Raw genomic sequence first — 23,183 nt, 5'->3', positions numbered from 1 at the left:
AAAGTAAAATATTTGCAACATTAAGTGAGCTTTTGGGCATATTATAATCGTTAAGTATTGTTCACTATAATAATGGCTCAGGGGCCCTATAAATGGGGCATTGTATTCAAGAAAACTGTGAGGAAGGATAAAGTCTAAACATAAGTCTCTACAAGTTGCTTATGATATGAGAATTTGCATCTAATTCTAGACTTCTGCACAATAATTACTCTTTTTGTCATTGAGAAAACGATTCTCTGAAGGGTATTAGGCCACGTTTCTTAGAAAGAAACATGGAGAAATTGATTAATGTCGCGTAAAGAAAGACAGATGACGACGTAGTCCCTAGGGTATATTTTGCCCTTCACGAATGATTTGGAATGATAAACTAGAAAATGACGATAATTGATTGCAAGCGATTGAATAGTTCTGTTGAAAAGAAAAACATTTAGTAAATATGAAACCAAGGCAATAAGCTTGAATAGAGAAGACAATATGCTCAGCGCTACCAGCTAATCAACCGTAATCCTGACCACTTGTCGACAAAGATCGCATCCATTGTCGCCTCCCTTTGCTTGCGTCAACAACATTGTCCTCTGGGAACGGACTCCGCGCGGCCACGGGTAGTCCACGGGTACCGAGGATCCGAAAACCCGACCAATCGTGCGCGACCGTGAGTGTGTCGTGTGAGAGTGATTTCCCATCACTTTAAATTGGATCCCGTTTTTGCCGTGGCGCACCTTGTGCTGCGACATTATGCATTCCCCGATGCTCGATATAAATCAACCAACCGTGCGCGTTGACTGGAAAGGATCGGGTTCGCGTTCGCTTCGCGTTTTTTTTTTCTGCTTCCTTCTCCCGGACCCTGTGATCCCACTTCCGTGGCCACGATCGCCGCACGCTGGTAAGCGCAAATGATTGCTTTGCGCTGCTATCGGCTGTGGTTTGCCGATGGGAGACGAACATCGGAACAGGAGATCTGGGTTGTTTTTACTTAATGTTGTTGTTCTGGTGGACAGATCGCCGACACATCTCTCTGGTGTCGGCGAACTCAGGAGTTGGTTTTCACGCGTGGTTCCTACGCTCCTGGTGATGTACTGTAGCTGGTACCAGTCGTAGCCGTCGTGGTCGGTTGTGCGAGTTGACAATTAATTGACTGTAAGAATGGATTTATGCAATGCCCCATCCTCCTTTCTGTTCGTCGTCCTCTTCTCGGGACCGAGGGAAACTGAGCGAGAAAATGACGAATGACGATCGTCACCGGATCGGCATCTCGCCCAGGACACTCGCTGCAGGACGAGAAGCCCACGGAGTTGCCAGTACCTATCAAATGATATGGTATTGAACGGTGGTGGTGGTGGTGGTGGTGGTGTTGGTGCTTTTGTCAGTTTATGTCCCTTGCGGTGACGGAAAACAGAATTAATTCGTTCACGATCCTATGGCGGAACGGTACGCCGTTGGAAGGTGTGTTGGCTTCGTAGCTTCAAGAGTCTACGCGGGGGGCTTTAGTGTGGTCGTAGGTCTCACTGCTTGGTGAGCGTTGGTCAGAGTGCATTCAAGAGGCCTGGCTGGCATTAATTGGCTCCACAGTGGCCACGTACGCGATTGCTGTAGCTTTAAACTCGAGGTCGGCACCCAGTGAGAGTCACGGAAGCTCCAGAAGGGCCATGGTTAATGCGTCCCCAACACCCGGGACGAGTGGAACCGTAACCGTAGTTGGACAGGAGCCTGTGATGCGCCAGTACTCGTCAACTAACGGCGACGCTTTTTTCCTTCTAGTTTTCTGCTAACTACGCACTGCGTTTTACTGCTTCATTTGCGCCTCCACGTTCAACGATGAAAGCCAAGAAGGGAGAAAGAGCTAGGATCTTTTGGTCGTGGTTCACGGTGGTTCGCTAGGATCGCTGCTTGGCATGCCGCCGACACAGTGCTCGCCACGGCCACGACTTACCAGGCCGGAGAAAAGTGATGTTTTCAGGTGTTGTTACCATTTTATTTTCCTAATTAAGATGATCCGAGTGGCGAGCGAGAGAGCGAGTGGGTGCTCAGCGCCATTGTGGAACCAATTTGGAGGTTAGGTTGGTTTGGCCCACGGAGGTTTATAGCATTCAACCTGCTCCCGAAACGGCCGCTAGCGTGTAGCGTGGCAAGCGTGGTGCGTTGTTAGGGTGTTTTCCTGGAAAATGCGATGGCCGGAATGGATGGAACGGAGCGTAAACGCCACGGAACGGACCGCGGCCAGTTGACAGACGCTTTGGCAGAACGGAAGGTGGGCTCGTTAATCTTGCTCGAGAGGCTAAAAGGGCTACCCTCACCGCGTCGTAAGTAAGGGCGCTTTTTGAGAAGCTGTAACAACAATCCGTTGTAATGGGAGCGAACCCATCATCCGATCGGAATGGCCGTAAACGCGCCGTGCGCCTTTTGCCACTGATCCACGGAGAGAAGGAGGCTCACCGCGGCGCGCCATTAACGCCAGGGACGTTACACGCACGCAGACGATTCATTTCCGGTGGCAGTCGCGAGATGGATTAATGGTGGGGCTTCTGATGAAGGCAGAAAAACACCTCATTTGTCGTGTAAACTGTGTATCTAATCAGTTCCAATTAATCGAAGTGTTGGGTTTTGCGTTTGTAGCTTCGATAAAGCGCGGAATTTGGAGGTGGAAAGACGAATAGTTGATTTTGGGTCGGTGCTTTTGAGAGGGAAACAGTAGCGTTTGCTACAGGATGAGTTGGTTTGGTTGATCTTTGCATGGATTTGGGGTCGAATTTAGTGGAATACAATTAAGTTAAGAAGTTGTTCTATTGGCAATTCGTCAACATTGTCTGTAGGATCAATGATTCAAGCCGTTACAACACAGTTAGTTACAACACTAAGTAAGTAAGTACGAACTCCGACTCATGTCTGACTTTTGGTGACTCCAATTTGTTGTTTGACAGGCTTAAATTTGACCCATTTGACTAGCATCCTTGACTAGAGATTCATGAGTTCTTGATCATTCAATCATCTTCCTTCAAGGTTACAACAAGGGCTTTTAAGCCCATGTAAAAAGTTACAACAAGGGCTTCAAACTCCATGTAAAAAGTCAAGTACTAATCACTACCAGCAAAACATACCATGATTTTATTCCTTAGATTTTAGTCACCGAACACAACATTTGCCGTTGTGATTCATTCATTGAATGAGATTCATGATGATCGTACCTTTAAAAGGACTGATCCAAATTGGAATTCCAAATGTTTTTCTTCAAAAAGATTATCTTGTTCGACCAAATATACCGTCAAAAATGTATACCTTACATCAGTTTCTTTAAACTATGCGTAGCAAAAAACCTTGTGGTGCTACATTATTCTGGCAATGGTTGGTGAATTAATTGAAGAAGATCAAGCTGCTGTAATTGTAGTCCAATTGGCTATTGACAAATGACAGGGTATGAATATGTTCCTCGAAATGAGTGCCAAAAACGAGCTTCATTGCAAGTTCAGTTTCTTCTTCTTACACGAAACCACGTGTGTATTCCAAAGTGAGCTGCAGAATGACCGTTCTTGCACTACAATTCCAGTTAATAAACTTCAAACAACTTCTCATCAAGCCAAATAAACAGCCTAATGATAACAATTGACGCTAAATAATTGATCGATTTCATCAAGCAAACAACGTGGCCATCCGTGGTGGGCCAGTATCGTGAGCCTATTTGAGACCAATAGAGACACACAATGCCCGTTCGGTTGTCTCCTGCGGTGGCACAAGATGATGATCGGTATCATGATTACACCCAGAACCACGGCAGATGCACGAGACACGAGACAGAAACCGAAAAAGGCCATGCTGCTACTCCTAACCACCGTGTACGTGCAGGGCGATCGAGGGCGACGCGATGTTTAGAATTTGCAACTTGCGATCGTCGCGCGACGATCGAAGCATAGCGAAAGCATAATCAAAATAATTGATCACTCTGCGAGTGTAGTGACGGAGTAGTGGTGGTCGGTCAGTACCACAGCATCTAATCTAATCGATTGGATAGAGGCAGGCTGCACCGAATGGAAAGGTGGTTTTGCCCGCAAGGAGCCCGAACTCCGGTCACTGATTAGAAGATCCGCCAGCGAGGCCAATGTGACGCTCTCTGCATCGTCTTTGCATGGTATGTTGTGCTTACCGGCGACAGAGCGTAGATCCGAAATTATAGTGCTGCAACCGTGTGCGCGTGTAATCGATACGCAGGAACGGCGCTCTAATCATGGGGCTGGCTGGAGTTGGACTTAGCCGGAAGCCGTTCGGTCGCCGCCGCGTGTGAATGTCGCGGTCGTCTGGCGTCTCCTGGAGTGCTGAAGGATCGCCGGTACGTGTTGCGGCTCCACAGAACAAGATATCATCGAAGGGGATTCGAATCGAACTCGAGGGGACTCGAGGGGACTCCTTCCAGTGGCGACGCGTCCATCATCGAATGTGATGCCTTTTAACGATCGGACGGATGATTCCGAAACGTTTCGGCTTCTGAATTGTTCTCGCCGCCCTGAACCGCAGGGTCGATATGCAGATCGATCTGTTGCTTCGGTTCCTTTAATGGGCGCCGTCCGGGCGACCCTGCCACCGACCCCCGCCGATTGCCCAGCGTCTTAAACTTAATTTTCCAGGAGAATGCTTTGGGTCCGTTTCAGTTTCTGGCGGGTTTTGATTCAGTTTAATTGCCGACATCGTCGACGGCGTCGTCGTCGTCGGGAACAAAACGTCCGAAAATGGCCTCCGCGCGCCATTCGCGGACTAATTAAACCGCTAAATTCCGCCAATTTGGCCATGGGAGGCTCGCTTGGAGAGTCGGGTCCGGGGGAATCCGGCGGGTACATAAACTCCCGAGACAGGACACCCGGTTCCAACGGGGCGGCCATCAAAAAGGAACTCCCCGGCGGGGTCTTGGGCCGCCGCCCTATAAACGTTTCACAGCCAATCAGAAACGGATCGGACCGATCGTAAGAGGCTAGCTCGGTCGATCGTAAAAGCCCTCTACCCGGGAGCCCAGCGGGAGTACCCCAAAAGGCTCCTGCGCGGCTTCTCGTCAGTCAGTTACACGCTACAGTAAGGGCAGTACTTTCGCGAGGTCCCAGGTTCCAGTGTTATTGGGAGGAGTCCTCGTGTTTCGTGTTATCCCTGGCACCGGGAGCGGGGTGGAAGAGACATAAATTAATAGTGGCAAGCGTAAAAGCGTTGCCCGCTCGCTTGCTCGCTCCGAGGGACCAAGAGGCGGGCTTTTGGAGTTGTGGAGAAGGAGAACCGAATGAGAATGACAACCGCGCACAACGCGAGTCCGGCTAACGCGAACCGTATAAACATACGCGTTCCAAGGTATTCCCATGTCCCAGCTAGGACCCGGGGGTCCCCGGTAGCCATCATCAAGTGTTTCTCCCCTTCTCTCTCTCATCAGATGCGGTGCACTTGCTGTGGCCGGCTCCAAATCGTTTGGTAGAGTTTTATATGAAATGAATTTTAATTTCTTGCCATTTTGATCGAGTCGACGGCGGCTAGGCGCTGACACTGATGCTGTGTAGTTGCGAGGCGCCGCCAAGCTCACCGGGGGCCGTCAGGCCAGCAGCCAGTTTCGTCGTCGGTTCCATCTCCTTCTCCAGTTTCTCCGTGGTTCGTGGTGGTGGCGCTTTACGAGGCACTGGGTAGCCCTAGGTAGCACCGAGAGCACCACCATTAGCATCGTCAGCAACAGTTGAATCCACCATCAACAGTTCCAGCATCATCAACAGCAGCAGCAGCAGCAGCACTTGAAATGACCATAATAATTAATCGGCCCCGGTTCGGTGGCTCATCACGGAGCACTCATTACACATTACACACTCTCGCACCGGAGTCCGACCGCGGAGCCCCAGCCCCAGTACACGCGACCCTTTTTGGGGTTGTCCGGTTCGGTTGGTTCGGTGAGACGCCCTGCGTCCCTGCGTCACCGTAACCGCGCACCACTTTGCGTAACGCAGAAGACGTCGCGGTTGCGCGGACTGGAGGACTGGTTCTGGGTTTGCACCGTGGTTCATTAGAACTGGCATTTCAATTGCACACTTCGGTGACACTGATTCGACGATAAGAAGGCGCAGCGCTGACCGGGCGTTTGGTGTGCACCCAGATGATGTGATGTTGTACGATCGATCGAACGAGCGTTTTGGGAGCGATACTCGAGCGATCCGCGAGTATCGCGGTAAACAAGTAATGGGGCGTGGATGCTTTTTCTCACCAATGAGTTCAACGAGGCCAACGGTCCGGAGGAATGCAGGAATGTTGAATGTGGTACAACGTGATGGTCAAGAAAATTGGTATCGATTGGGCCAACAATCGATTAGATGGTATAGGTGATGAGGCGCATGCATTCTGACTCATCTACTCCAGGAGAGGTTACCTCGGACGTTTTAAAAAGTTTGTTTATAAATGAACTTGCGAACTGTATTTAATTTGTAATATTCGATCAAATATGCGTGTACGTGGTCACAACAATATTCAGTCTTGCACTGGCATAACTTGAGATGATTGAAGTCCCACAAGATAGTCTTGGATGTAGTTGATGGACTTCTACTTTCATTTATCACTCATCATTTATTTCATTTATCAGTTAAAACATCTTTTGTTATAGTCAGCAGTGAATTGAAGGATTGAAGGCTCAAATTATTATAAATATCATGTTCTAGTAAAATATCTCAGATATCTGTATCTTGGTTATGTGAAAATGTTTCCAACAATTCCAGCTCTCGTTTCAGATTCCATTTTAGTACTCCATTTTCCTTCAGAAAAATATACAAATTATAAGTTAGTAGATATTGATACAGATTCAGTTCAGGAAATTCTACATGCTAAAGAGTTTCTCAATTTCATGCAATCGTCCGGACTTTCAACACAATAATAATCACAGTATTTGTGCTTATTTTTTCTAATTTCTTATGTGTTTGAATGAATTTGAATGCCTCATGTAGGCTTTTTAAGAAACATTGTATGTGTCATGCTTACGAGATGGAAAGACCCAAAATTCAGTAAGTTTTTGCAAATTGTTTAGTACTTATTTATTCAATTGCTATGATAGCTGTTTGGTTCATATGCTTTCTACAATACATGACAAGAATAAACTAATTTCAAATTAAATCGGTAACTGATATCGCGTGCAACGTTATGATCTTCTGCTTCTCATGCCATCAACAATGTGGCACAAAGGGAAACTACAAAAAAACGAAGCTCCCCCAGAACGACACGACAGAACAATGATGGTGTATCGCTGCTGGATCGTGGAAAATGAAATAATTTCCAAAACAATTTATGAAACCATAAATTAAACCCATTCATGATACCTACTTAATGCATAAGTGCATTTATACCGTGCAATGAAACCCGTTATGCACAGGCCCGTTGTCAACAGCTGCAGCCAAGCAGCATTTCATTTGAATGATAACTGAATCGCAAACACCTTAACGGACTTTCCTACATCGATGACCATCAGAAAAGGATACCTGGATGCTGGAGGGCCATGTCGCGTTGCACATTCTTTACATACCGGATCCAACGGGGTCCGATCGTGGCCAAAAACCAAATGCCCGTTCCGTTCGCGATCCCGATCACCGGCCACAGCTGGCGTCCACATTTTGTTTGGCCGTTTGGTCCCGTGTTTGTCCCGACAGATTGACCGGTTCATCATCATCATCATCATCATCAAGGCGCATGGCGGTGGCGCAGTAAGGCGGTTGGCGGTTACGTTCCACCGTGCTTCGCATACCATTCATTCGCCGCGGACCACGAACCACGAACCACGATGGAACCAAGGATCGTGGACCGTTTTTTGGTATTTAAAATTATGTCCTAAATGAGCTGGTGCTGGTGCTGCTGCAGGCCGGGTTCCTGGCCGTTTCCTTGTCGTCGGGCAAACCCCCTTTTACCCTGAAAAGGAGGCCGTCGGCGGCGATACGCGTCGCCGATGTGTGCACGCGCATTCCGTGCGTAAAGGGCAAAACGAGGTCCGAGTAATGAAGCCATATCGGGCCGGACCATCCGGGCATCCGGGACGCCGGGGAGTGGAGGAACCGGTGTCCGGTGCGCGCGGTTCGGCGCTTGGAGCGCGATATTAAAAAGCATAAACATATTTCCCGGTTTGTCCCGGTTTTGACGACCGGCGCGGCGACGACGGAATGGCCGGCGGACGGACGGATGGACACGGACACGGACAACGGTCGACATCATAATTATATCCCCCATCAATCAATTCGCGCACACCACATATTTCACCGCGCGCGCGCGCGAGCGATGTGATGACTTGTGACGAGCTGGTGCCGGTGTTGTGGCCGGAATCGGGAATCGTCGTCGGGATCTCGTCGCTCGTTATGATTGATTTTTGAAGGCTTTTCTCCCCGCGGGTGCGTTCTCGTTGGCGTCGTCGTCGGCGAATCTGTGTCATGGCGATGTGCCGGAACCGGAGCGGCTCGAGTGCTGGGTGCCACTTTCGTGCCGCTAATTTTGTGACAGCTTTTTGCGACGGCGGAAGCGCCCATTAGCTCCCATTCCACCTCACTATTTGCGCCCCTCCCATTAGGATGCACCGATGGTACCGATGGGCGATGTGGTTGCAATGCGAGATCGATCTGTTCGATCGATTGGCTTGATCGATCCGTGCGATACGCCGATTGACTCCTACGATCGATGCGATGGCAGTACCGATCTCGGTCGATCCTGATCTTGAATTGCACGTGCGTCGACGGAAGGGAACGTGCTTTTTGCTCCCAGAGCAGCGATGCGAAGGCTGTGCAGGATCAGCAGCAACGTGTGCTTCGGTGCTTCTGCTCATTAACGATGCTGGGCTGTCATCGCGGGTGCGCGTGAACGTTGAAGATGGTTAAAGGTTTTATCACGCTTCACCATCGTCGCCCTCGCCGTAGCGTGGCCGCTGGTTTTTGTCCCACGGGGCCCACGAACTGGTGCTGCTACAGTTTCGTGAGGTGAAGCCAAGTCAATATGATTTTATGCTCCCAGCAGCCAAGCGAGATGCGTTTGTCCGTGTTCGTCCTTTGGAGGACGACGATGACTGTGGGTTTATCGTCATGTTTAATTCATCTCGATCCCAGTGTCAGTCAGTCAGTGCGCGGTACGCAGAAGACAAGTCTGCGCGTTTCGGTTGAACTTTAAGCTGGCCGGGCTGGCTGTTTTGTTTTTGTGAACGCGTAGATTGGAGGTCACTTTTGGTAGCGCTGCAATGTGCCGATGTGACAGCATATAAACTTCGCAGTTTTGGTGTGGTGTTTGCATAGTACAGTGGACACTTGGAGTTGGTTGTAGAATATTCAGTTCATTCAAAAGCGCAAGTGGCAATGTAAATTTAATGATGAAGGAAGATGGTGAACTAGTGCAGAAATTGGTGGCGAATAACAAATCACGATCAAGCAAAGCACCAAAGAGCTTATATCATGAACGGTAAAGGTATTTCTGTAATGTCAATAAAGAAACAGAATTTTACAATGTGTGTTAATGTAATAGAATATACAGGGTGCGCCATCAGGTGCTCCCCTATTTTAAAGTTGAATAACTCCGTCATTTTTCAGCCGGTTTTAGAAAATAAACCAATTTTGTTTAAGTTATTCTATCCCATTTATTGATGATTAACTCAAAATATGATAACGATTAAATGGCCACCCCCTAAAATAGGGGACCACCTGATGGCGCACTCTGTACAATTCCATATTGTTATCCTTAAAATAGCTTCGTTTTGTAGCAAGAAAGTAACAGAGTCGGATTTTACTCTTCTCACAGCAGTGTCAATAACCGGTGGGTTATTGTCGTCTATGAACATTGTCAACTAAACTTTATTCCAACTAAGTTACTTTGAAATCCACTCAGGCGTTCAAATAGTCGAATGCTACAAAACAGTGTTTTCACGAGCTAGAACGATTGCTATTAACTTTTTTTTTACTATGTTCATGTATTGCAATTGTTTATTAGACTGCCAGTGGCAGATTGAATGGATCGTTGTCTGTCTCGTTACTTAACTTACATTTCGTTGGATAAGTCGGATGCTCTAAACCTGTAAAGCGCATTTAATTTTGAATTTGCATTTGAGTGAAACAAAAGCTGGACTTAGTCAACTGAAATGAACAGTGAAATGTCTCCGAACCGAGAACATTTCGAAATAAAATTCTTACTAAGAATCCTGGTGCTACTAATCATCGCACATTGATGGGATGTGGCAGCCTTTGCATACATCCAAATATAAATCTTGTAAACGGTTACAACAGAAGCTACTTCAATTTCACTGTTTGCTTCAAGCCGCGAAGCACTTTTACTGATTTGACTTAGTGAAAAATCACACAAATATATTCCATACAATTTAAATAGAAGAAGTATTTTGAACAATATAAGCCATAAGAATTTAATGTTTTAGGTCCTCGAGTAGTTCAGAAAATGATTCTGTGTGCGCTTTCTTTTAACAAAAATTGCTACATATCGCTAAATAAATGCTACAGACTATGATATTCTATTACAAAGATATGTTACATCATTGAGCAACAATCATTTGATGAAACGTACACTTGAAGCATCAGAAGCCAGTTGGATTGCAACATTGGGCTAAATGCTGATACAAATGAGTAACACTCGATTATTCGCATTCTATGCAAATTCCAAACCTGCCCTGAATTAGACGGCAATTGAAATATGAAATCAAACAGTCGGAGCACAAGTATCAATTTTCTAAGCCCTAAAAGCCCCTATTTTTTTGCGGCTCAACGCACGAACAACGTGTGTGGCATTCAGTAGCACCGCCAAACATGCCCGCCGCGGCTGAGATGCACGATGTCCTCCGATTTGCATACTGTATTGCCGCCGGACATTGGCGGATATCAATATTTGATTTAATGTGATCTAGTGTGGCGACCACACCGCCATCCATTCAACCAAGTGTCCGTCGCCTCGAGCCTCGAGGACGCGTCTGACGTATCGGTGCGATGGTGTCGCAATGTGCACCGCCACCAATCTTTCATCAACTCAGGTAATTATGGAGTCTGGAGCAATCCTGACAGACACCCCGTTGCACCAGGGCTACAACAAACAAAGCTGCAGCTGTAATCGATCGGATCGTATCGGAGCATAAGACAAGACTTTTGGCACAGAGACCTACATTACGCGCGGACAGGACGACAGGGCGGCGCAAACGCTTGAAGCTGTTTGTCTGGACCACGCGGCTGTCCGTCTGGTGAAGGATTTTCTCAGGTTCTGGGCGTGTGGTTTGGTCACGTTTGTGGCCACGAGATTCTCTCTGCCCCGTTTTTTGGGGGGCAATTGAATTGAGGCTCGAACATGCAATTACTCCTCATTACTTGTAGTCGCGTGCCGATCATTTGGAGTCGACCCGGACCAAAAGAACGAAAACGAAGGACCTTTGAAGTACTTGCGATGGCGGATTTGTCTTGGTGTGGTTTGTTTAGTTTGAATTTTAAACATTTTCTTACGTAAAAAAGGTCCCTTTACTGAAGGCTCAGAAGCTGTTCAACGTCGCACCTGGCCGTTAATGTGCGAAGAGTGCCACCAGGACATTCCCGGGTCTGCACCATCCTAACCCAATTTCGGTTTGATTGAAGTAACGGAGCAGTGCGGACGGATGTGGCCCCGGAGCAGGTTAGCAATTTTGTCATTAGGAACCGTGCCGTGTGCAGGTGCTGTCGCGTGGCTTGTGGCCATGGTTTTCTTGGGCTTTCTCCCTGCTCGCAGGTTCCAGGTGCGCGTTTGTTCGTCCTCCGAGGGATGACTTTAATTACCACCGCAAAACCCATAATTAAGTTGATGTGACGCTGATGGATTTCAAAGTAGCGCCAGCGCTTGGAGTTCGTAGTCACTCAAACCGGGATGCATTTTATGTTGCAGCATATTTGGCTGTAGATTTGGGTGAATATGCCATGGAACACTGGAACAAACGATCAGAACGCATCGATTAGACCGTCCGATGCAGTCGTATCACGTCCACGACAGGATTGCAACAAAATACGGCATGATCTCTGGCATGAAAACCGCAATGCTTTTGCTCACATCTCACGCTATGCGCTCGGTGCTTTTTGAGGTATTTTTCGTTCCCCGAAAATTCTCCATCTGTCTGCCGAGGACAATTATCGCCCGAATGCAGACATTCCTGCCGTCGAGACATCCTGTACTGCTCCACAGCCTCCCGGCGTACTCGTGGCCAGTACGATCTTACGAGTACATTCCATCCCTTCGTCGACACCCGTCATAACGCGTTCAAAGTGTATGATTTGTGGCCCGGCGCAAACAGAAGGCGCAAACAGAAATTATGAAATGTCCGGCCCCGGTCAAACTCCCGGCGGCATCCGATGCCCGAAAAGTTATGTAGCGCCACGAGAAATGGTCGCGCATTTTGTGATGCTTCTAGAGGGAAGTAAACGGAGGAGGAGTGGGAAGGCTCGCGTGAAATTTCGTACCACGGCGGCGACACTCACGTAAAGTGGCCAAAGAAGCGAAGACATTCCCGGGCCATCGAATGGCCTAATGGTTGGGCTTCGGTGTGCGCTCGATTACGTTTATGGTGGATTTATGTTGCACTTGGACGGTATCGAAACCGTTCCTTGATATCACCGCACGATTCCTATGTCCTTATGGCGGAGGGAGGATTTTTATGCTACCAACATTAAACGTTAAATTCTCGCTCTTTCTCTCTCTCTCTCTCTCTCTCCGTTTCTTGGCAGGCCAAGCAGGAGTGAACCAGCTGGGAGGAGTTTTCGTCAATGGCCGCCCCCTACCCGATATCGTCCGACGGCGAATCGTCGAGCTGGCACTGATGGGCGTCCGACCGTGCGACATCTCTCGCCAGCTACTCGTCTCGCACGGTAAGCCACCTCGGCCTCGGCCTCGGCCTCGGTTTCGATGATGACGATGATGGACCCTTAATTAAATCGATCGATTACAACCCCGCGCACCCGCGCTCCACTCCACTTACCATTCACAGGTTGCGTTTCGAAGATTCTGACCCGGTTCTACGAAACTGGATCGATACGGCCGGGCTCGATCGGTGGCAGCAAAACGAAGGTAAGTGGAAGGGCGCCACACCACGGAGGAGGTGGCCGTAATGAAAATGTTTCGATAAAAAAAAGGACCGAGAGCTTGCTGTATCGGAAATGCGCCATCTTAATTGTTGAGCCCTGGGAGGGGTGGTGGATGACGATATCGGTGGATCCCTGGGGCATTCTGGGGGAGAGTCCTGCGCATCGAGCGAACGACCGTTGCGACCTGCGGCTTCGTCGTCCCTTTTAATGAACTGTGAAGCGAGTGGTTCCGTGGTCACACGCCAGAGGGGATGATGATGATGATGATGGGCACCTTAGGCCCCTTACTAAAAAAGGGGCCTTCTTTCCTAGAGGACGAATCGAACTCGCACAGGGGACACATCGAGGACATCGACGAGGTGGACGAGGAAGAACTAATTGCGTGTCGTAAACCATTCCCTCCGTCCAATCCGACTCCCGGAGTGTCCGTATCCGTTTGCTCCATTTTGTCCCCATTTGCTTTGGATCAGGATCCTTGCGTGATCCGTGTAGTCGAATACTCCGCCCTTCGCCTATTTGGTCGTTCCGTCGATGGGAAACCAACAACCACCCGGGGGTGGGTGCACAGGACACTGGAATCCATCGAAGACAATCCGCCTCCCTCACTCCACGGAAGCGACCAAATTGAAAGCGACTGATCGGAAAGAACTGATACGCCGGCGGCCATAAGTCGGCCACAGGAGAGGAGAACGGCCGGGCAAGTAATTATTTATAATGTGAACCAATATGTCACTGTCATATTTCGTTGCTCCTGACCGCATCCTGACCGGGTTGGATGCAAATGGGTGTCCCACCGTTCGACCGTCGAATAAGTATAACCCGTCCCTCCGTCAAGGGAGGTTAAAGTGTTGTGCTTCGTTGTGCCATAACCTCACTTTGGAGATCGTTGGATAGCTCCTAGGCGCTAGGCGCTTCCGCTATCTTGATTCCGCGGTGCTTTCGAATGGAACGGCGTGGAGGGAAGTTCTTCCTTGATCCTTGATCGGGACGACCCTGGCGACAAATGAGTGTTGAAATATGAACGACTCATCAAAGATGGCGCAGGTCGTCCAGTTGGATCCTCATTGTTGGATCCGGGCGTGGTTAGTAATTGCGCTTTATTGGTCGTAATTTCGGTGCAATTGGCCATAAGTTTACATGCGTTTACAGCCGGGTGGCGATGAATTGTGGCACGGATGTGACTGACATCTTTGCTCTGGGTATTATAATGGTTATAAGACAATTTATTTTTGTTAATTTTGGTTCCTCGTTCACGACACTGAAGGCAATCATTGGATCACTCTAGATAGTAAAAGTGAATAAATGGTTGAGTGAATAATAAATGGGCTAGAAATTGTACCATCCTTGGTGAAATGCTAGGGTTGGCTGTGTGATCAACTTCAACTATTGGAGCACCAATTTGACCTCAACATATTGAATAATTTTGAATGGAATTATGTTAAAGAAGGATAGGAAATCGTTATAATTGATACACTTTTTGTTACTTTGGATGCTAGGTTGTGCATGATTCTAATTGTAAAAGATTGCTGGGAGGGTGTAATCGAACGTGATATCGGTTTCGCATTTAGTTCAGGTTTACACTCGTCTGGATCGACAATAAATACCAGCAAACCATAACATAACTAACCATTTGGTCCTTGGTATTGCTGATAAGTTTCTTTATTTGAATTTCTTGGATTATAATGTTCGTGACTTACTTTCTATTCGACGATTAAACAATGTTTTCGTTGATCAAATGTTCTGTTTCTATTGATTCTCTAAATTTTAATAAACTTGCAACTATGTTAAAAGTTCTTGGTGCATTATGATTGCATTAATTCTTTTCTTTCACTATATTTTTTTAAGCACGTCCAAATAAGTAACAGTTATGGGTTATGTAATGATCCTTCGATTGAATTTCACCTCAAAGTCTCTACGTCTGGATAATTTCATATCTCAAGCATATCTCTGATAAAATCTATATTTTTTTATACAGTAAAGTCAACGAGCACTATGCACAACCTGGAAATCTGTTCAAATTACAAATTAAAACGGTTGCGTAACTATAACAGTACCACAAACTTGCAATTATTCTTTTTGGAGCATATAATTTTTTAAGAAGATATCGTAACTTTGATGAGAGATTATATGAATTGGTTGCAAAAAGGCACAACAATACTGTTCTATCCAGCAAGTGCTTCTAAACTCCCATAATGAAAGAGTTTTTTTTAAACAAATGATTGCAGCAGACTTGGGTAACAAATACTTTACATCAAATACTACAGATGAGTTAACGGTTTATTAACAAAACGATACGCGAAGCGCATAAAACATTCCCAAATTTCTTCGCGGCGATCATGCCTCCCCATGCCTACCAAACCCTCTCACCAGCTAAAAAACTCACCAAAACGGGATGAGTCCAAGGGGAGAATCGTCACCGCCGGGTTTGCGGTGCGATTTGTTTGCTTAGTTATGATTTGGCCTAACAAACAAGCTGACAAATGTGTCTTTTTTTTTTGGGACCGTCTGCCACGGCGCTGCGGCGCAGTGCTACCGGAAACATTATCCACTTATCGAACCACTTATCACCCGTTTGCCGCTGCTGGCGGTCGGGGTGCGGGCGTCATGTTTGCTCCACATGATATCCGAACATCCCCCCCCCGGACCATACAGCACCGTATCATGGATTGACATCATTAGCTCGCTCACCTGTAGCTCCAGTTTTACCTCCCCCTTTCTTTCTTCTCTCTGCCTTGGGTAAGTGATTGATCATTAGGGTAATAATGTTGACACGCAACTGAATATCCCGAAAACATTATTCACACTGTGGCCAGTGGGACAGGAGGAGGACCGTGGCATTGCGAGCTACGGAAAGGATAGAAAATGTGAGTGAAGCGCTTTCGAAAATCCACTGCCGGTTATGGAAAATGTAGTCGAATTGTCGGTGGAAACCAGGAGTGATGTGATTTGTTTAACCGACCTATCAAGCGTCCCAGCGTCGTACCACACAGTTTCGTTCTTATCAGCGCTAGCGACGGTAGCACGTGGGAACTGTAACATATTTAGCGAAACATAAATGAGCACCCTCCTCGGTGCTTGGTGGGGAATCGAAGTAATTATAAATCACCGGAAAACTAATCATTCATTTTCGTCCGTCGCTCCGTCAAACTGTTTTCCACGAGCCATGAGCAGCAGCAGCTGTCCAGTCTTTGGGGCAGACCGTATCGATTGGCTGGCGTCGCGATGATAATGTATCTCGAGCTGAGCAGCTGATGGGGCCAGGGTGTTGATTTGCGCCCGAGGACTCACTGCACATAATGCATGGGCTTCCTCAGCCCCACTCGGTCACTTATTAATTTATGCTAATGCTATGGTGCTTTGGAGCGGTTCGGACGCGCCAGCCAACTAAGCCGCTCGGTGTGGAGCGTCCATGTTCACGACGTTGTTCTCGCTGCATCGCCGGTGGTCGAGCACACGGCACGACGGATATTCCGGTGTCCCTTCCTTCACCACGAGACACACTGAAGACGCCTCGAACCGAAATGGAACATGGAGGACACACAGCAACGGATTGAAGCGACCAGATAAGCGTCACTCGTAAAACTCAATTTAAATTTACTAAATCGTTCCTTCCAACGGACGGATCCGGTCGGTCGGTCGGTCGGTCGGCGATGGCCTGCAGCATCCTCTCGCTCGTGCCGTACAAGGCGCAGACTCGGTGACTCTCCAGAGAGATTGTATCGCCCTGGAACGGCCGCGCACGCTCGCTCACTCGTTCGTGGCTGTGTGTTCGAGAGGTGGGTCGAACTGTCGTATGATTTATGGTGGTCGGCTGTCCCCGTACGGTGCTACTGAATTTTCCCATCGAGGACCATCGAGGGAAATTCTCCGAAAGAGACAACCACAACCACCACGACGGCCAGCCAGTCATCTTGGGGTGTGGTGCGGTACATGATGAGGTGGTCCAGCGTACGCTCAAAGGGACCAGAAGTGGAGTCGACAGCATGGCAAGCATAACTCCTCCTTTTTTTCCGCGGCCAAAGCGAGGCCGAGCAGCGTTTCGATTCGTTTTCAATGTGTCTTTCTCTCTCCTCCGGAAGCGATCCAGTTTGTCAGTGATCCAGCATCTGTGGTCGGTCCTTCGTTTACTTTCTCGGCCATGGGGGGTTCGGTTCCTAATATGGGTTGACAGTGGACCGGTTGGCTCAAACGGCGGTAGTTCATTTAGGCGCTGTGTCATTCAAACGGTGGCTTTTCACAAATTCGAATGGTAAATTGGGGTGTTCAACTTGCATCTGGAGGCGATGTGAGGGTTTTCTTTAAGAACATTATACTAAAATTAATATCTCGTCGGTTCAGTGAGATATCTGATATCAATTCTCACTTATACAGTGTTGACACATTGTGAAAGACTAAAAGTACGACATCTTTAAACGTAATAAATCTGATGTTTGATGTTTGATGTTTGATGATAGCTATAAAGATTATAGCCTTAAGCAAATAAATCATTTTTGGCTAATAATGCAAGAACATGCTGAAAGCTGATAATGTTATATTGCTACAAAACCATTTTACGTAATTTTATTTCAAAGGACTTTAAAAAAGATGAACGGCCAATGTTGAATTTGGGGTAGACCACATCAATGTTTGTCACGTATTTTTTTAAACGGTTCTATCTTTATCAGATTTACTCAACTTGATCCAAATTATTTTACACAATATTCTCGAAAGATTCTTTGTTAAAAAAATCCCTAAAAATAAATGCAAATGAAACAATATTATAGATTCCCCTTAGTCGGTTTCAGCAACGAATGCCAGTGATAAGATTGATCATAATTGCAGCATCATTTTTGATGTTTCGATTGCTTTTCAAATGACTCAAATCACAATACTAAATGAAGTCCGATAAAGGAAAACATTAGCGTTGCTGATTTTCAGTTTAATATAATGATCAGCATCAATCGACGATATCAACGCTTCGAATTAGCATATTATGACTTATTGGGTGACTGCATGGCATTATGAAGCGTTATTTTGTCTTCAAATCCTTCCATCCTGACAGCGCTGCCGTAGTAGTGAGTAAGTACCACGCTAAAGACATTTCGTTCGCCAATCGAATCAATTCAATGTGTTCGGTGTACGAACACATTTGGTTCCGTGGTCTGGAGCTATTTCAGCGCATGATGCTAATGGTACACCGGTCGGTGGTAATCCTCGGGACGATTGTAGAACATTATGAGCCGAGCGACAAAAATTGTGGCAGCATGATTTCGATCGCAATCGTTACCGCCCGTCTGTTGGTCGATTATGGTAGGTCATTAGGCGATGAGATACGATCGAGAGAGTGAGGTCCAGTGCCGGTTGTTCGCCGTGCAATATAATGATCGACATAGTCATCGTAATCGATGCACACAATCGACCAACACCACACTGATTGGCAGTACACTCTTTGAACAAACCTGCAAAGCATTGCGATGGAATTGGAATAGTTTTGCACGACACAATCGTCATCATCATCATCAGCACCATTCGCATGGTGACGGCAGCTGGTAGAAATCTCACCATCGATGGTGAAGGTGTTAATAATCTTGTAAAATATTCATAGACTTCTATCCACCACGCAAGGGAATCGCAGGGCGTAGAGAGTAACGCTTTGGCCCCTCGCGACGTGACACTGTTGCAGTCAATAAAACAATTTCCACCATTATTTCCAACAAAACCATTCCAGGGGGAGGTGACGTGAGCGATCAGAATGTTACAAAATGTGCTTGTAAACACTGCATCGAAGGCATGCAAGGAAGGCCAGTAATTATTTCATTTTACGACACGCCATCAAGCTTGCCCCGGTACATCGATGAGTCTGATAGCTGTAGCAGCAGCACCAGCGCGCCTGTCGATGTCGATTGCTAGGCGTTGTGGAGCTGGTGGTGACGATAGAAGACACTATTGCTCGCGAACCACCAGACATTCCCAGACATTCCGCGCTATTCGGTCCCGGGGCGTCCAGGTGCAAGGGCGTCGATGCAGTAAAACAGGACAAATGGTGAACCACGGTCTATGCTGCGGTCTCTAGTCTCTCCTGTAGCGACCTCGGTACGAAAAAGGGCCTAATTAAAATAATTTGTACTCAGTACTTTCAATTTACATACATTCCTTGTTCGCGGTCCGGTTGTTGATTGTGGAGCCATCTAGGAGTCGATTAATGTTGCATTGACCTTAGGTTGAGGAGGCGTGATTGGCGGCCGGGAACCGGACCGAGCCTTGCGCACCTGTTTTGCCAATCACCAATCAATTCCTCTCGCGGAGAAGCGTTCACCATTTTGTTGTTTTGCGGTTTTATTGTTTTTTGACGGTTTGCAACACTCATAAGGGCCCTTTGATTGTGTTATTGGCTCAGGAACAACCGTCAAGTACAACTTCGATGCTGGGATTGGATTGTTTCGAGTTGCTCTCAAGGTTTTCTTTGTACTTTATCGCTGCTTCGTTGTTATAGATTGTGGTTGTTGTAGATCTTAGGAAACATTCCATTATGATGAGTGGACACTGAATCTATTTGTTGTTATTGAACACTCGGTGAATACATTAAACCGCAGCGCAATTTTGCCTTGCTGTTCTAATTAGAATTGTGTACTTCAAGGTTGTTAGCGGTCCGTAAGAAAACGTTGATGTGCTCTTATCTCAGCCAAATGATTTTCTATTCGTCGTTTGTTGTATAACTATCCTTTTCCTGGAGGGATTGTGGATTTCTGCAGGTTTTTCTTGCCATCAAATCGCCAGAAACGCTTCAATTGACCGAAACGCTTGGACAAACCGCTTCACTGAAAGTAAGGGAAAGTTGCTTAAATTAGGAAAGAATTCTGCTTGTGTTGGACGTAGAGTAACATTTTAGGTGTGATAAAGGCACAGAAAACCGACGCATACCTTTTATCAACTCTCATGATACATTCCAGAATGGTTTATCATCGGTTCTCCACAAACTATAAAAATATTTCCGTGAAGTCAATCTTTGAAAGAAAGCAGCAACGATAACCACCGAAGGCACATTCCTGCCTGGAAGCACTTGGATTCTTTTGGAGAAAAGATTGATTTCTACGACCACATCGGCGAACCGGCAGTTAAACGGTGGAACCAAAGTGGAAAACTGGCAGCGCAAATCGGTAACGCCGCCTACCGATAAGCCGTACATTCCACCAGCCCACCAGGTCGTTCGCAAGCAAAGAATGCGTTTTCTACCGGGAAATTAATGCCCCATGGCGATCAGATTCTGACCCCCCCCCCCCCTTAAAGAATATGTCCTTAAACACTAGCCTGGTCCTTCAAAAGGTTCGCCACGGCCCGATTTGAAACTAAGAATTTCAGTTTTCCCTCTACTCCGCTCGGACTCTCGCACTCGGTTCCTCCTGTTGGTTGAAGTGGCTGTTCCGATTGTTCGTTTCTAATCTAAATTGTTGAATCTACGCCCGAATGACCCAACAACCTCCGCGGGTCTCCGTTTGTTTTGTTTCCAATTTTCCCGACAATAAAGCACGCTTCGCCATTTGCCAATATCGTAAAGCAGCTCGGGGGATTTATAGCATCCGGTCGCTCCGAACCAGTCCAGGCTTCTAGACCTGGGGGCGGGAGGATCATAAATAGTGTTCGCGGCCCGGAACCACCCGGTCGGCACCTCCCGGCGCTAGACGAGAGTGGGTCAGGTCGGGTGTCCTGGTCCTTCGAAGGTGCTGAGTAGCTGAGAACTTATAATTGTTGCCTTATGATTGATGCGGGGTTTCGGTTTTCTGGTGCCCGGACCAACTCCAAGTAAAAGACGGATCGTTTCAACGCCGTCCGCACGTCCGCGTAAATGCGACAAAACAGGATTTATTGGTGCAATTTCGCGGTCAGCGTCAGGGGGTTGCGATATGGTTGCTACATGCTTATGATTTCCATAATGGAGTATCGTCGGGTCACGGAGCGGAACCCCGATGGCCGTCGTTCCGTGAGTGGGCGCCGTTTCGGTTTCGCTCGGATGAGGGAAAGTTGCAGCTGATAAGCTTTACCGCACGGTACCCGACGTGGGGGGGGGGGGGGGGGGGCAAATTTATGGAAGGCCATATAATGAATGACCATACAACATTGACTTGCATCCCGGTCCCCGGTTGTCGACGTGACTTTACGGCGCTTGGACGTTCGTTCCCGTGAATTGCATGTAACTAATTTTCGATCGAGCAACGGAACGGCTGTAAAGGTGCCCTCTTCTCATCCACTACCTCTTGTTTTCTCTCTTCTTTTTCCCCTTTCCAACAGCAAGTGGCCACACCGACGGTGGTGAAGAAAATCTTGCGCTTCAAGCAGGAAAACCCGGGCATGTTTGCGTGGGAAATACGCGATCAGCTACTGAGCCAGCGGATATGCGACCCCAACACGATACCCTCGGTCAGCTCCGTCAACAGGATACTCCGGAATGGGGGCATGTGGACCGACGATATGACTTCCAATGGTGAGTAGTGCAATGGGATTTATGAGTCTCGCGTTAGGTCATGCATCGTGCATTGGTGGTGGTTTTACGGTTCGCGGAGGTGCTAAGTGTGCAATTTGGCTTCGTTACACCTGTGGGTAATTTGCGCGACGTTACAAAGTGCCATTTGTTCGGTTATACATTGTGCATGCCGAACATGCTACGTATACCGTTTTGCAATTGAAATTATCATTTAATTAAACTTATTTGATTTGGTCTTTAATGGGGGCTTCGGTACTTTCTGGCCAAAAAAGGTTCATTTTTGACGATTTGTTGTGACGCAACCATTCAAATTTACTTTTTCAAGTGAATGTCATATTAAGCTGCAACTTTTGAAGAATATTTAGTTCTATTTTGGGGAAGATTCAATGAAAACTTCATCCATGGCATCAAATTTCTGAAGGTGCGTCTGCGGAAAGATACTTTTTCCGGTTCCCATCGTAGCTGCGTGATTGGTCATCAGAAAAAACAAATCGATACTCGTTTGAAAGATTATAAGTTTATCCATGTAGCCCCGTTGAGTTTTAGTTGAATTTCCTAATTTTCGATTTTTGGCAGATTTTTTAAGTTGAAAAATTGTACACACTACGATCAAACCGGGTTCGTCGCTTAAAAGGGCAAGTCTTTTGATCCGGTGGCCATCGTAGCCGCGTGCTGAATGATTTGAAATGTTCAAATCGATATTCATTTGATGTATTTCATATTTATACAGGTAACACCGTTGAGTTTTAGTTGAATTTCCTAATTTTCGATTTTTGGCAGCATTTTGAAGTTGAAAAAGAGGCTTTGACCGCCGACTTTGAAAACGTTGGTTTTTGGGGAAACGCTTTTCAAAGTAGCGAGCTGCAAGGAACCTTAAAAAAATTATAACTTTTTCAGTTTTTCTTCGATTGACCCAAAACTTTTACATAATGCTTATAAAAGAATCAGCATTCAGGGAAAAATGTTAAATTTATATGTCACAAAAAAAATTAAACACCGAAGCCCCCCTTAATAGGATCGTCCAATGAATGCAACAGTTTGAAGAAATTTAGGGAGAGCTAAACTGAGCTACTTTTATCGACACACGAGCGATGATCGATGAACAATATTGCATGCGAAGTAAACAGAGAGCTCATGAAATGATCGCGATCGTTCTCACGATGCTGAGCGAAGATAAAAAACATTTCTAACGTCAAGACAAACACACATCATATCACTGAAGAAGAGGTACGGTCTTGCAACGAACCTGTTTGCTGCGTTTTCAACTAATTACCCCGCTTCAAGTGCACGAATTGCCTCTGGATGCTGATGTGAACCTCTCGATATCGAACTCAACCGCTTGCGTGTATGAGTGAAAGTAGATGCTGGCAGAAGATTGATGGACATGTTCGATGACAGTCGCCGCACTTATCATTAGCAGCTTATCGCTTCATCGTCGTGCCAAATTTTAACAACATCATCACCCCAAGACACTCCAAGACACCCCAAGACGTCCAACTTACCCTTCTAGGGGGTGTTGCAAGAGGTCTCCATCGCCGGGCAAAATTGACAAATTTGTTGACATTAAAGCTGCTCATTACGACACACTGAGGGGCACAGTTTGTGGCCTGCTAATTAAATTTGCATAATTCATCACGAGCACCGCTCTCGAGGTGTCTGCAAGGGAGCCTCGAAAA

General features: G+C 46.9%; 1 protein-coding gene across 1 annotated transcript in view; it reads left to right on the top strand.

Annotated features, from left to right (window-relative positions):
* LOC126575830 (paired box pox-neuro protein) overlaps window positions 1-23,183 on the top strand; it is a 59,142-nt gene that overhangs the window by 32,667 nt on the left and 3,292 nt on the right. Inside the window, exons 2-4 of the mRNA XM_050236760.1 lie at window positions 12,693-12,833; window positions 12,953-13,032; window positions 21,315-21,507. Of these exons, the coding sequence (XP_050092717.1) occupies window positions 12,693-12,833; window positions 12,953-13,032; window positions 21,315-21,507 (414 nt within the window). The remainder of the gene's footprint in view (window positions 1-12,692; window positions 12,834-12,952; window positions 13,033-21,314; window positions 21,508-23,183) is intronic.

The sequence above is a fragment of the Anopheles aquasalis genome, chromosome 2, assembly GCF_943734665.1.
Source record: "Anopheles aquasalis chromosome 2, idAnoAquaMG_Q_19, whole genome shotgun sequence".
Taxonomy (NCBI): Eukaryota; Metazoa; Arthropoda; class Insecta; order Diptera; family Culicidae; genus Anopheles; species Anopheles aquasalis.
The sequence above is the reverse complement of the archived record's forward strand: the minus strand, read 5'-3'. Positions and strand labels throughout refer to the sequence as shown.